At 31.7% G+C, this 13,896-nt stretch overlaps 1 protein-coding gene across 1 annotated transcript; it reads left to right on the forward strand.

The window, feature by feature from the left end:
• The first annotated feature begins 3,920 nt into the window (after positions 1-3,920).
• LOC100801441 (sulfite exporter TauE/SafE family protein 3) lies at positions 3,921-8,290 on the forward strand. The gene is made up of 12 exons (XM_003517183.5): positions 3,921-4,308; positions 4,461-4,620; positions 4,734-4,934; positions 5,587-5,651; positions 5,752-5,791; positions 5,955-6,004; positions 6,093-6,179; positions 6,518-6,568; positions 6,984-7,205; positions 7,310-7,403; positions 7,599-7,739; positions 7,837-8,290. Exons 1-12 carry the CDS (start codon positions 4,090-4,092, stop codon positions 7,917-7,919), a joined length of 1,413 nt encoding a protein of 470 aa, XP_003517231.1. The 5' UTR covers positions 3,921-4,089; the 3' UTR covers positions 7,920-8,290.
• Positions 8,291-13,896: the final 5,606 nt, after the last annotated feature.

Here is a 13,896-nt window from a genome sequence, read left to right on the forward strand (position 1 = left end):
TAATTTGTATTAAAAAAATTTACAAAAAGTAGAAAAGAAAAGAATGAACTCTTCTTTCTCATTTCACTCTAGTTTGAGTGAAGTTTTTTTATGGATCTTACAAGACTTTTTTTGTTATTTCAGCAGCGATAAGTCATTGTTTTATTTTATATCTTTCCGTTTATTTTATTTCATTTTTATTTTTATTATACTCATGCAAGCAATACTAAATGAACAAAGACAGATCCAGAAATACATAAAAAAAAAGTTGAATTTTTCTGTTACACAACTATTTAAATATTAATTTTTAATAAATAATATATTGCAGATTGCAGAACAATATTGACTATTTATTTTATGTACAAAATTAGAGATAAGATTTATCACTAGTAAAAATTTATCAAATCAATAATTTATTATTATTATTATTATTTTCTACTAATATTTTTTAATTTAATTTAATTTATATATATTTATAACTATTATAAAGATAATTATCCTATTCATGTACATACTTCTTAGACGGTTTTTGTTCTCTAACTAATTTTAAAATTACCTCTAAATTAGACAGTTATTATCAAAAAAACTCCTCAAATATGACAATTATTTACATTTTTTAAATTATTTATTTTAATTAAAAACTAAAAAACAAAATATATTATTGATTAAAACACTGTGTGTGCCTGTTTCCAACTAGTATATAAAGAAAATTTTGAGGGAGGAAGGAGGGCTAGGATTCCTGTATGTGCCCTTGAATCCGTCTATGGACAGTTAAAGTGATCCATGAAAGTGTGATTTCTGTTTTAAAATATATAATATATACGTAATACATAATTGATACACTGAAGGGTTGTGCTGAGGTAGAGTGATTACAATTTTCGAAATGCCAAAATTATCATTATGTTAGAAAAATCAATAAATAAACGTGGATAAGAAGGTAGCTTTTTTTTTCTTCTTGTTTTCTTTTATTGCTCCATCTCCATCTCTAATACAATAACTTTTTCTTTTCTTTTCGTCGAACCTGACTTCTCTATTGTCATTTTTTATATTTTCCTGTGTTACCTTATTAAAATAATAATACATAATAGTTGTATTAATATTTAATAATAATATTTAATTTAAAATTATATAATTTTAAAAGACAGCACACAAACAACACCAAAGAAAAGTCAAATTATTTTCGTTCAATACAGTAAGCAGAGTGGGTTTGGGAGGGGGTACGGGTAGTTTGGGATGCTTCTCTTCCTGATTGTTATGCCGTAGCGTGGATTGTGGAATGTGGATGTTTGTCCTGACCGATTATTAAATTATTATATCGTCTTAAAGTTTTTCATACAATGATTGTTAACATTATTGGTGACTTATCATTCTCTACTTTCAAAGCACTAAAGATATTTTTGCTAGTAAAAATTTGTACTTCATCTTTAAATTATTTTTATTTTCTTTCTTAAATAATAAAACAAAAAAAATACATCGCCGCACTTTCCTATACTATTTTTAATTCTCCCAAACAAAAAATCTTAGTAATTGTTATATGAAGCTTCCTGAAATTGGCTTGTTTGTGTTGTTCCTCTTACATCCTGAGGGTAATAACCAATAATCAACCAGTACTCCTCATTTTTTGGCAGTCTGATATTAATAATATCTTTAAATTTTCATATTCATATCACCATTTTAGAGATTTTGACCTTGTAGCACTCTCTAGTATCTTTTTTGAGATTATAAGATTAGTTTGATGATGATAGAAGAAAAAAAGAGAGTTTGACTAATAAAAAAATTAATAATTAATATTTACCCATAAAAAAATTAATATATAACATTTTTCTAGACAAAAGAATATAGACACTATTTGGGTTGAGCTAAACTCCCTACAACCATGAGTATCACTTAAATTTCAATAATACATTAAGATAAACACTTTAATTAAGTATTTATTCATGAAGTTGTTGTCATCTAAGAATGTATATAATAAATTAGACCATAAAGTTTATTAGAATAAACTAAAAAAAAATATTCTGATAAATTTAATAAAGAAAACTCATTAAAATAAAATTAAAAACATAAGCCGAATGTAATATTAATATATTTCAATAAACTCCCGTAAACTCTTCTAAATGTCTTCTAATAAGAGAAAATTGAGCTAAAAATACCCCCCTATATAATGTTGAAGGGATATTGTCTTTGTTACACTTATGATATGTATATCTAATAGGGGAAATAGAATGAAATATACAGATTTCGAAAAAGAATACAACTATTAAAGGAAATTAAATAAAATAGTAACTATTTTGTTTCACTCTTTTCCATCATTCCAAAACCATCTAAGCGATCTAAATATAAACCATAAAAAAAAAACATAACATTAATGCTTCTTCCATGAAGCTTCCTCCGGAGCCGTTAGCTTGTTTTTTATGCTACGCTAGATATGCTGAAGGTACTAATTTAATTTATTAACCCTGAGGTTAGAGACAAAAAGAGAGGAAATGAGAAAAATAAATTTCAAAAATTAATGTGAGTCTCATACCTTCATCTCTCAACTTTAATTCAAATATTTTTTTTCTTCTCTTTCATCATCTTCTACACAACCAAATTCACCCTAATTGTAATCTAATATGTTTTTTTAACTAGTGAATCTTCTTGTACGTGACAACATCATTGTCGTTTATTGTCTGTTTACTATTTAGCCATTCTGGGCCGGGAAACTTCCATGTGTACGTACCATTCTCCTTAACCATGCCTAAGAGAATAACGGCTTCCTTATTTATCAATGAATTATGAATGGTGTTTTTTTTTATAATATGAATAGTGTTTTTCTGAGAAAACAATAACGTTAAGAGAATAATTCTTTGGATAGACAAGAGATGTATTACTGAGTAATGTGTAGAACTATAAGATGGCAGGTGTATCTGTGAAAAATGTCAGTATGACTCTAAACATATAAGATGGCAGGTGTATCTGTGAAAAATATCAGTATGACTCTAAACATATATAAAAATAAATTCAATATTAAAAAAGTATTTGACTTGTCCAGTGAGGTAGGAATGAGAAGTAAAAACTTGAAGCATAACCAACATGTGAAGCAACATTTTTTACCGTAGTAAGTCATAGCCTCTATATATACTCAACTATTTAAATTTTGGTAATCTTTACATTGTGATATCCTTTTAGTATAAAAGTGAGTTAACTGCGATTTTCAACTTTTCAGAATTGCTAAAAATCCAAATCTATCAAGTGGGATTGAGTCAAGTAGAAGGGATTAGTTCTCACAGCTAGTGAACCAAGTTCAAAATTTTTGCTAAAATAGATGTCAGACATTTAGTGGTCATCTTGAAAAGGATTTTATAGAGAGAAAAAAAAATTAAATCTAATTATTCTCCTTAATTATGAACTTGAAATGACATTAATTTCTGTAAATGCACGACATATATCATATAATTTTTTTTATCAATTAGAGATATCAAATAATTCCACAAGAATAAACAGGAGCTGGGTTTGTACGTGCCAAAACGACTATATAGCCGCAAATTGTTAATAATGCATTTGAATAAGGATAAAATTTAGGTGGAATTACTTTTGGTTGGAGTTTCGTCTCGGTACCTTTAAATTGGTGTTGTCCTTTTATAGCAACCTTCGTTGCATGAGTGTTTGAGATAAAATATCAATTTTGATAATAAAATAACACCAAAAAACAAAAATTAGTACACTTCAACTTTGTCTTTTGAACAACCATACAATTTGAAGTAGTTAAAAAGCACTATAAAGGAATCGTCTACAATAGATTCTATACACAACAAATGGAGTTTTGGAAACAACAATGAAAACAATAAGATGTGAAAACCAAAATTATGCACCCTCAAAAATTCATCTAAGATTTCTTTAATCGAATAAATAATATTATTTAAGAGGCCAAAGATAGGGAGAGAAGTGTGCCTATATATATAAAAACAGGATGGTGGTACTGAAGAATGCACATGCACTCCTAATTTTCACAATTTCCTTCCTCAGCCACACTTGTAGAAGCAAAGGGGAAAAAAACTAAGGAAAGGAACATAGCATTGCTCTTAATATCCTAACTCCTAGATTCCCATCTCTGGCTTCTCACCTTGCATAATGGCTACAAAAGTGAAACGCAAGACTTTTTCAATTGCTGCAGCAACATGGATGGTCTTGTGTATCATCACTATGATCTGCAATGTCAGTTTAGCAGATAGAATTTTGAAAGAAAAAGAATTAGGAAATGATGTTCCGAAAGAGAGACAAGGAATTCTCAAAGCCATTGTGAATTTCTTATGGGAGGAAGGAAAGTCTTCCTATGAACCTGTTTGGCCGGTGAGTTCATCAAACACACTGATACATTATGAGTAACTTTTGTAGCATCTCATTATACTAGCATAGTACTTTGGTTATTTCTTTTTATAATGTTGTCTTTTCTCAATCTGAAATGTGCATGCATTGTGGTGGTGGTGGTGGTGGTTGAGCAGAACATGAAATTTGGTTGGAGAATTATAGTAGGATCAATCATTGGATTTTTGGGAGCAGCATTGGGCAGCGTAGGAGGGGTAGGAGGTGGAGGAATTTTTGTGCCTATGCTGGCTTTGATCATTGGCTTTGACCCCAAGTCTTCTACGGCCATTTCTAAGTGTTAGTAGCTATTCTGATTTTTTCTCAAAAACAAGGAGATTTATTATCTTGGTTTATTGCAACATTCAACTTTTTTCATTCTTCATGCCACAGCTTTGATTTCATAACCGCAGGTATGATTATGGGTGCATCTATATCAACTGTATACTACAATCTGAGGCTTAGACACCCAACACTAGACATGCCCCTTATAGACTATGACCTGGCTTTGATTTTCCAGCCTATGCTAATGCTCGGAATAAGCATTGGTGTTATATGTAATGTCATGTTTGCTGATTGGATGGTGACAGTTTTGCTTATCATCCTATTCATAGGTAATAACTATATTGTGAACATTTGTCATTTGTCCGTTTACTTTAATCTATTTTGTGTTTAAAGCATGTCTAATTATTTACCTAAGAATACTAAGGTCGGCCTAGTGGTCGGAATTAGAGTAATACAAACAAGGTCTTAGGTTTCAACTTTCTTCTCCCGAGTGTATACCACAAATAAAAAAAATCTAAAAGTTTACAATTAAAAGTATAATATTTTTTTGAAACCTTGGTATAGAATATTTACTGTCTTTACCGATGACTAATCTCCGTCGGATTCTTCCCTCCCAACCATATTTTTTTCACCCACAAAATTTGAACCTGAGACCTGGGAATCAAGTCCAGCACCATTCGGACCAACGACTTGTTAGTCAATTAAAAGTATATTTAAGAAGTCTTTTTTGGAGGGGGAAAAATCACATTAGTAGATTCTTCCCTATTTTAAGTATGAAATTTTCGTTTATCTCAATAAATTTCAATAAAAAGAAACCTTATGAATCTATCTTTTTGGTGTCAATATAATCACATTATTGTATTTGTCAGGGCTTCATAATCAGTTGATGCTACAGATGTCATTATTTATATAATGTGATAGTAATGCTTTATTTATACTTTTCCTGGTTGGTAATGCTAATTTGGAAATAATCGGTGATAGCTACATCAACAAAAGCTACATACAAAGGCATAGACACATGGAAAAAGGAAACAATTGCAAAAAAGGTAAGTTCTCCTTATTACACTTCCTTGAGTTTTGAAGTCGAGTCTCACTGCTTCAACTTATTGGTAAGAAACTAAGAACACTATGCTACTTGACTTTCAGGAAGCATCCAAACTGTTGGAAGCAGAACCAAAATCTGGTGGTAAGCCCCTATAAAACTCTTTATAATATTCAGATAGAAAGGAAAGGAATCCAAGTTCCAATTATAAGATTTATCAGATAAAAATATAAGAAGAAACAGAAAATCTCTTCAACATTTATTGTTTGGAAAAGTAATGTTGTAACTTGTAACCCTTTTCTGGCAGATGACTACAAGTCACTACCGAGTGGTCCAACTGAGTCACTATTTGAGGAGGTATTTTCAAATCATTTCCACTTAGTTCAGTCTATTCATAATTTATCTAACTTTATCTACTATACAAAATTTTCACGTGTGCATGCAGGCCCCTTTACTAAAAAATATTTATTGGAAAGAATTATCACTCCTTGCGTATGTTTGGGTGGCTTTTTTCATTGTTCAGATTGTTAAGGTAATCAAACTATTACATAAGGTTTAATTTTCTGATTCCTTAATCACACATGCAGATTGTAAGTTTTAAAATGTGAGTTTCAATGTAAACTAGTCATTACTCACTAGACCCATTCGTTTAAGAAGTAACTTGTTTTAGACTTTTTTGTCCTTGAACATGTGTGTGATCAATGAAGTCAGTCCTTACCATAAATTGATATCATTTTAACCTATGAGGCTATGATTGAGGAACTTTTTATAATATTAGGAGTGGAACTTTGGTTTATCTTTTAAATTGATTCACCTGTTTTACTGTTTAAAATTTACTAAGTTATGTTTAGTGAATGCATTTCTATGCAGGAATACACCAAGCCCTGTTCCATCCAGTTCTGGCTTCTTAATTTTTTGCAGGTAAGGTTACTTCTAGACATATTTGGATACTACATGTCAGATGAATTTCAGCAATCAATTCTAGTTGTTTGACTTCTAATACCAGTTTGCTAAATCAATGAACCAAAGGATATGACATAAAATTGTCAGTGGAGTTATGGTTGTAAGAATTCCTGACCAAGAGTTTGGCTGAAAAAAGTATAAGACAAATGAACTCAAATATGTCAGCAAAATGTACAACAAATTGGACAGAAAGCGCGAGAGGCAACTTGAAACAAGGCAATAATAGGCACTTGAAACAAAAAATTGTAATCTATAGCATAAAGGCTAAACGAGCATTGATATTAAGCTAGCTTTGATATGTGTAACTTTCTGCAATTAAACATAATACCATGTCTCATCAAGGACTAAGTGATATTTGATTTGCCAATTCAAGGTTCCTGTCGCAGTCTCTGTTACACTTTTTGAAGCCATAGGCTTATACAAAGGAACTAGAGTGATTGCATCAAAGGGAAAGGAAGTCACCAATTGGAAGATTCATCAGATTTGTCTCTACTGTTCCACTGGAATAATGGCTGGTATGGTTGGTGGACTGCTTGGTCTAGGAGGTGGTTTCATTTTGGGGCCATTGTTTCTAGAATTGGGAATTCCTCCTCAGGTACTACCCTCTTCACCATTTTTATGTATTTACCATCTTAAAAATTTCCCAAGAACAATGTCACAAGAAAAATATAACTTTGCCAAATGTATTCTTTGTTGCAGGTAGCAAGTGCCACATCAACTTTTGCCATGGTTTTTTCATCCTCCATGTCAGTGGTGCAATACTACTTGTTGGATCGTTTCCCGGTACCTTATGGTAAGTAGCATTGACAATAATCTTGAACAAAATCCGGAATATACCAGCAACTTTATTTGTTGCTAGTAACAATAGTTGCACCACACTTAGGTTTTTATAGTCTATTTGCTGCTAATTTTTATTAACATCTCAAGTTGTGAAACATAGTAGTTATTGATTTTAATTTTATTATATATTTTTACCTCTTTGTTGCAGCTTCCTACTTTGCATTGGTTGCAACCATAGCTGCCTTCACTGGTCAGCATGTGGTGAGAAAAGTAATTGTAGTTCTTGGCCGAGCATCCATCATCATCTTCATACTAGCATTGACCATTTTCATCAGCGCAATCAGTTTAGGTACTTTCTACGATTTTAATTGGAATACATAGATTTTTGTTTCATTATTTTGTTTCTTTCAAATATGCTTATTTCAAGTGTTATGTGTGTATCACAGGTGGAGTGGGAATAGAGAATATAATCGAGAAGATAGAAAATCATGAGTATATGGGCTTTGAAGATCTTTGCGCTTTGTCTTAGGTGTGCCTTATTAGTATTACCATATAGAATAACATTATTCAAATTGGTGATATGGTCACCTATTTGTCCATTTAAATTCAAGTAAAGAAAAGATTGTGAGTTTTAAATTATATTACTTCATTATCTATTCTGCAATGGCTGGCTGCGTCGTAGTTTTGTCATCTCAATGTTGATGTTAAGTATTTCACTTTGGTTTCTGAAAAATCTTTGTTCATTTAAGACAAAAAATATGAAGGAATAGTGTGCCACGAAAGGAAGCACGGGGGTGTATTCTCTAATGATTTAGACAGCACATCTGACAGGTCATGGGCTATGAATGATGCAAGTAAATTTTTGGCTTTGTTAATTTATGGGTTTATACCTTGATGAAAGTGAACACATGTAGTCCACCGAAGTTCGTCTATGTAGTGTGGTGATGACACCCTTTTGTACGTTACATAAAAACACTAAAATATCATATTTAAAGTGACGAATTGTACACGTATCTTAACCGTGATAATCGATGAAATAAAGTAGAAAAAGGGATTTTGCATATTACAAATTCAGAAGAAAAAAGAAGAAGGAAAGTTTGAATTAATTTATAATTAGCTATATTCTCCCGCCCATTCATAAAAAAATAGATATATTATTTATACAATAATTTTATAATATTGTGCATCAATACGTTTAGCACATACTTCTTTTTCTTTTATTTTTATCTCACACGTTACTGTATAGACTTTTGTAAGAAAATTATTATTTCTGTTTTAAAGTTTTTTTAAAATAAATAAAAAATCTATTATTTAATACTCTCTTCGGACTCATATAAATGTAAAAAAGTGGTCTTATATGTTAGATTTAAATCTAACTAATTTTATCTTATTTAATATTATCATTCTTAAAACATCCTTCATTTATTTCTAATTCTATTTTCTATTAATCCTTTTTATTTCATGATAGCATGTTTCAATGAAAGACATTTTAAAAATAATTTTATTTTTTTACTTGAGATTAGAAAAATTAAATAATATCAACTAACTTTCTTAATTAATATGTAATTATTTATTTTTATTTATATATCAGTACAAAAGAAATATAGAATATCTTTTTATTAACATAAATTAAATTAAAAGAACTAGTCGTTCCCTCATTCAGTGAGGAGCAAATCACAATAATAAATTTTTATTTCATTTACACCGGCAAAGAAAACATGTGATATTAGAGATTGACATTGTTTTCTTTTATTTTCATCTTCTAAACAAAACACACCTTAACAAATGTCTACTTTAGTCACTCTCCATCCTCTTTATCTCTCTCCAATTCTTTTCAACTCCTCTCTTAAAATATTTTATCTCGTTTATTTAACACCATTTGAAGTTATATTTATGGACAAAGAACTTTTCATGACCATTGAAGGGAAGTTAATTATCCATATATTTTGAGTTTCGAATCAGTCAGTTACAAATTTCTTGCTTTGTGTATTGTTCACTCGTTGCATTTTGGCATCCTATATTCTCTTTATGAGTGTTATATAGACACCATTATGAAAACTGCTAAAATGGAAAACACAATTTTCTCTACAGGTATCTCCAATGGAGTTGAGAACGGGAAAGAGTCATCGGACAACGGTGGGAAGAGTGATTCAATTTCGTTTAAGGATATCGTGATGAAGAATAAGGAGAAGATGGAAACTAGGCCAAGGAAGGATCTCTTCAAGGAGAATTTGGCTCGTATTGAATATGAAAATGGGAATCTATTGAAACCAAAGGTGTTGGTTGCAGATTTGGTCTACGATGGGTTATGTCAACCTTGGCAGGATGCACAAGTGATCAAAATCCTAGGGAAAACTATTGGGTCACCATGAAGAAGCGTCTCACGAGAACTTGGAAACTTGTTGCAAGTTTCACTTTTCTAGATATTGGCCACGGTTTTTACATGACTAAATTTGACAATGAAGAGGACAACAAGAAAGTCATAAAGGAGGGACCACGGCTTATTTTTTATCACTACGTAACGGAGCAAGCCTGGTCACCCTCTTTATTCTCGTCAGAAGCAAAGATCAACAAAACCTTTATGTGGGTGAGATTTCCAAGTCTTAATCTCATAGTTTATGATGAAAGTATTTTGTTGGCTATGGCTGCAACAATTGGCACTCCTATAAAAGTGGACTCTAATAAGCTAAATGTGCGTAGATGACATTTTGCAAGGGTGTGTGTAGAGATTGACTTGAATCAACCAGTAGTAGGAAGGGTTTGGCTACAAGGTCACTGGTACAAGGTGGAATACGAGGGGCTACAAAGAATATGTTCAACATGTGGTTGTTATGGCCATTTTGCTTGTGAATGTTCTATGAAACCAGTAGTTACAGATGAGAAGTTTCATACGCCTAATCACGGAGGTTTTGATGGAGTCATAAAAACAAAAAATGCAAAGCCTGTTTCCAATATCCAAGTGGCGACGAAGACAAACCTAGGGAAATCAGTGGAGGACATGTCAAAGCAATCATTAAATGGGTCCCACGTTGATGATTCATTGAATGGGGAATGGTTAATGGTTAGGAAGAAAAAATGGAATAACGTTGGTTACCAAAATAAGAGAGGTTTGGCTTTGATTGATAATAAATCAAAACTGAAATTTGATGGCAGGAATAAGGGGAAGAATACAGTGGTTGTGTATGGGGCCAAAATAGTGGATAATGAGCCAAAATTTGAAGTAGGGTTATCCAATAGTAAGGAACAAGGGAAGAATATTGTTATCGATGATAATGTTTATATGAGGTGATGTTGTTATTGATGATAATTGATAAAGAATGATGTTATTGGTGATAATATTGATATGAGAATGTTGTTGTTATTGAAGATAATGTGACATAAGGTGATGTTAATATTGATGATAATATTAAAATGAGATGATGTTGATGTTGATAATGACATTGAGATAAGATGTTGTTGATGTTAAAAATATCATTATGATGATGTATGTTGTGTATGCACATGGGGGTGCAGTGATCATGATGGATATTTCTAGTGGGGAAAATAGAGTGGTTAAAGAATTTTAAATATCTATGGAGGGGAATGACTTAGAGTATTTAATTATCCACTGTTAGTGCATTGATGGTGTCCATGTTTCATAGTTCATATTACATGAAAATAGTTAAAACTTTGTCAATAAGTACTTGTAGTTTCTCATGAGGGGAAATACTTGTACTCGAGGGCATGTCACTTGGCTTGGAACTCCTTTAAGACTCAGGCTGATCACCATGGGGGGAGTTATCTGTGCACGATAGGATGACCTCGACACTTGTTGTCTAGTTTTCCTAAGTGAGAGTGTTACGTGAACACGCTTAAGCTATTTCCTGATGAATGGTACCACATTACATTTGAAGGTTGATGTCAGGTGCATGCATCATACTAAGCATGATTAATTGGAATTATGAAAAGTTGACGACTAATTGTTGAGTGTTTGTTGGACTAATGGACATTTGTGTATGATTATGATATCTGTCAATGTTTTCTTAATAATCATGGTCATTTGATTTTTGTGTTGATTCCTTTTATAATAAATTCACCCTTGCAATTTTTGTACCATGTGATGATCGTGAACCTTCGTTTGTGGGAGCAAATGGACAACAGTAGATTACGTGGAGTGAGATTCTTTTGTTGGAGCTGTCAAGCCAACGTGATAACATTGAAATTATTTTGGGAGAGAGTTGTGCTTTGTTAATCAATTCCTTCGTAGCTGGTTCTATGATTGTTTTTGAATTGAGGATGTAAATTATAGATTTAATTATATGTATGAACTAATTTACCTTCCATTATGTGAATGATGTATACTGAGTTAAGATATCTATATATATTCATTTAAGTATTTGTGCGTTGTTTAGTGAATGTATATCGCGAAAAATTTACTTTCGTTTTTCATAAGTAAATCAATGGAATTTTCATTAAAAAAATTGAAATTTACACGGTTTAGAGTAGTGATATTATAATGACGATGCAGGTCGTTACATCCTAGAAAATGCTAGATTTGGGGGTATTATTCATGACTCCTTTGGCAATTGGCATGTTGGTTTCTATGGCTCTTGTGGTATGGCTATGTCACTAGAGGCTGAACTACTAGCTATTCTTCATGGTTTGAATTTATCTTGGGATAAAGGCTTTAGGAATATTCAATGTGAGTTAAACTTCACATTGGCTTTACAATTGATTTTAGAGGGAAGGAATTCACTTCATCCTTATGCTTTAACCATACAAAAGATTCAAGACTTTAAGCTCCTCGATTGGGACCTTCACTTCAATCATACCTTTCGCAAAGGAAACATGTGTGGAGATGAACTTGCTAAAAGAGGTTCCTTATTCCAATGTAATCTCCAAGTGTTTGATGACTGCCCCCCTTCATAACTCAGTTAATTCTGATTGACTGAATAGGGGTGCAATTCATCAAGCATTAACTTTTTCTTCCTTTGTTTTTTATTTTCCCATGTATAAAAAAATATAGACACCATTATGATTAAAAGTTAGGTCTATCAACATTATAATAATTTTTATGAACAACTTTCAAAACATGCTTTCCAATTGGAATAATCACTTTCTAAAGGTTATTTTCCTTCACATGTTCCTTCTTATCATGAACAAACTTCTTTAACAGTGATAAAATGTTTAAGTAGAGGTGAGTCTGTTAAAAAAGTAATAGGTAGTTTTAACACAAATATTACTAGATGTATAATCAATTTCCAACTCTTCTTAAGGTTTTTTTTTACCAATATGCCACTATTCCAACCAAGGATCAAGCTTTCAAGAACTCCCAGCTTTCTAAGCATGTATTTAGCTTTTTGAGCAGTGTACAACAATTGCAACATTATTTTTTTCTTACACTGTGATGTTGTGTCATTATCTCTTCAAAAAATTGCATTCTTATCAAAATTTCAAAGATATTTATCACTAACACTTATTCAAAATACCCGTGATTTGGTTCAGAAAGTTTGTTGAAATTAAAATCACATAGATTCTAAACTTAACATTTTTCTCCTTTTGACAAAACTCACATACTTCGTTAGGAATATTTGCAATAGGTAAACCAAAAATTATATTCTTTTTATAATAGATAATTCAACCCCAAAAAAGTGGAATAGATCAAATCACATATGCCATAATCAAACACCATTTGGAATCATATAATTCAAATAAAACTTTCAAAGATAAAGATAGTTCAAAGTCATTTTCACATTTACAATAAATCTTTCATTATCAAAATATAATAAAAAGATGAATATGTACATTATAACCTTTATATGACAATTGTCTTATATTCAACAAATAGGGTGAAATATATGGCAACTAGGCCATACTCCAAAATCTATATTTTTGTGTTATTTTTAATCCTGAAAGGGTCGGGAAACGACAAAAAACAAATAGGAACTACCTTATAAAGGCAACCGTTGACAGATCAACCAACAACAAAGGAAAATGAAAGAAGGGAAAAATTTACAAATCATGCACCCAGACTGCATGTGTTTAGCGTGGCTAGCAAGAGCATTACAGAGTTAGCCTCCCTAGACACGTGTTGTCAAATTACAAAGGTAGGGGGAAAAACAAGACCCCATATACTCTAAACTACAGGGTTGTTGGATGGGCCTACTCTACACCCTTAGTCAGGAAGTCAATGGTCATTACTCATTAGGGAGTTCGATTCAACAATAATTTTAGAAAAGCCTCTTGAAGTAGCTACTTGAACCCCTTTTAAGATAGCTTGCAATTCAGGTTGAACAATTGAACAAGATCCCAAATAGTAGGATAAGTCGAACAAAAAAAAAAGAAGCCATTATCATCCCTATGCACCTTAGCAACATTGGCTAAATTGGAGTTGGAAGACAAGGCCCCATCACAATCAAGTTTCCCCCATCTCGTAGGTGGATATCTCCAACAAATTGTTAGGGAACATCTACAGATACCCTTAGGCGTTTGTTGATCCTGAATTAGACTTTCTTGAATGCACTTAA

Source organism: Glycine max, chromosome 1 (assembly GCF_000004515.6).
Source record: "Glycine max cultivar Williams 82 chromosome 1, Glycine_max_v4.0, whole genome shotgun sequence".
Taxonomy (NCBI): Eukaryota; Viridiplantae; Streptophyta; class Magnoliopsida; order Fabales; family Fabaceae; genus Glycine; species Glycine max.

What these genes read in the sequence shown, in the direction of transcription:
- LOC100801441 (XM_003517183.5), top strand. Translation starts at nt 4,090, where the DNA reads ATGGCTACAAAAGTGAAACGCAAGACTTTTTCAATTGCTGCAGCAACA. An exon ending in GCTTATCATCCTATTCATAG is followed by an intron (nt 4,935 to 5,586) that starts GTAATAACTATA and finishes AATCGGTGATAG; the next exon opens with CTACATCAACAAAAGCTACA. An exon ending in AGGAAACAATTGCAAAAAAG is followed by an intron (nt 5,652 to 5,751) that starts GTAAGTTCTCCT and finishes CTTGACTTTCAG; the next exon opens with GAAGCATCCAAACTGTTGGA.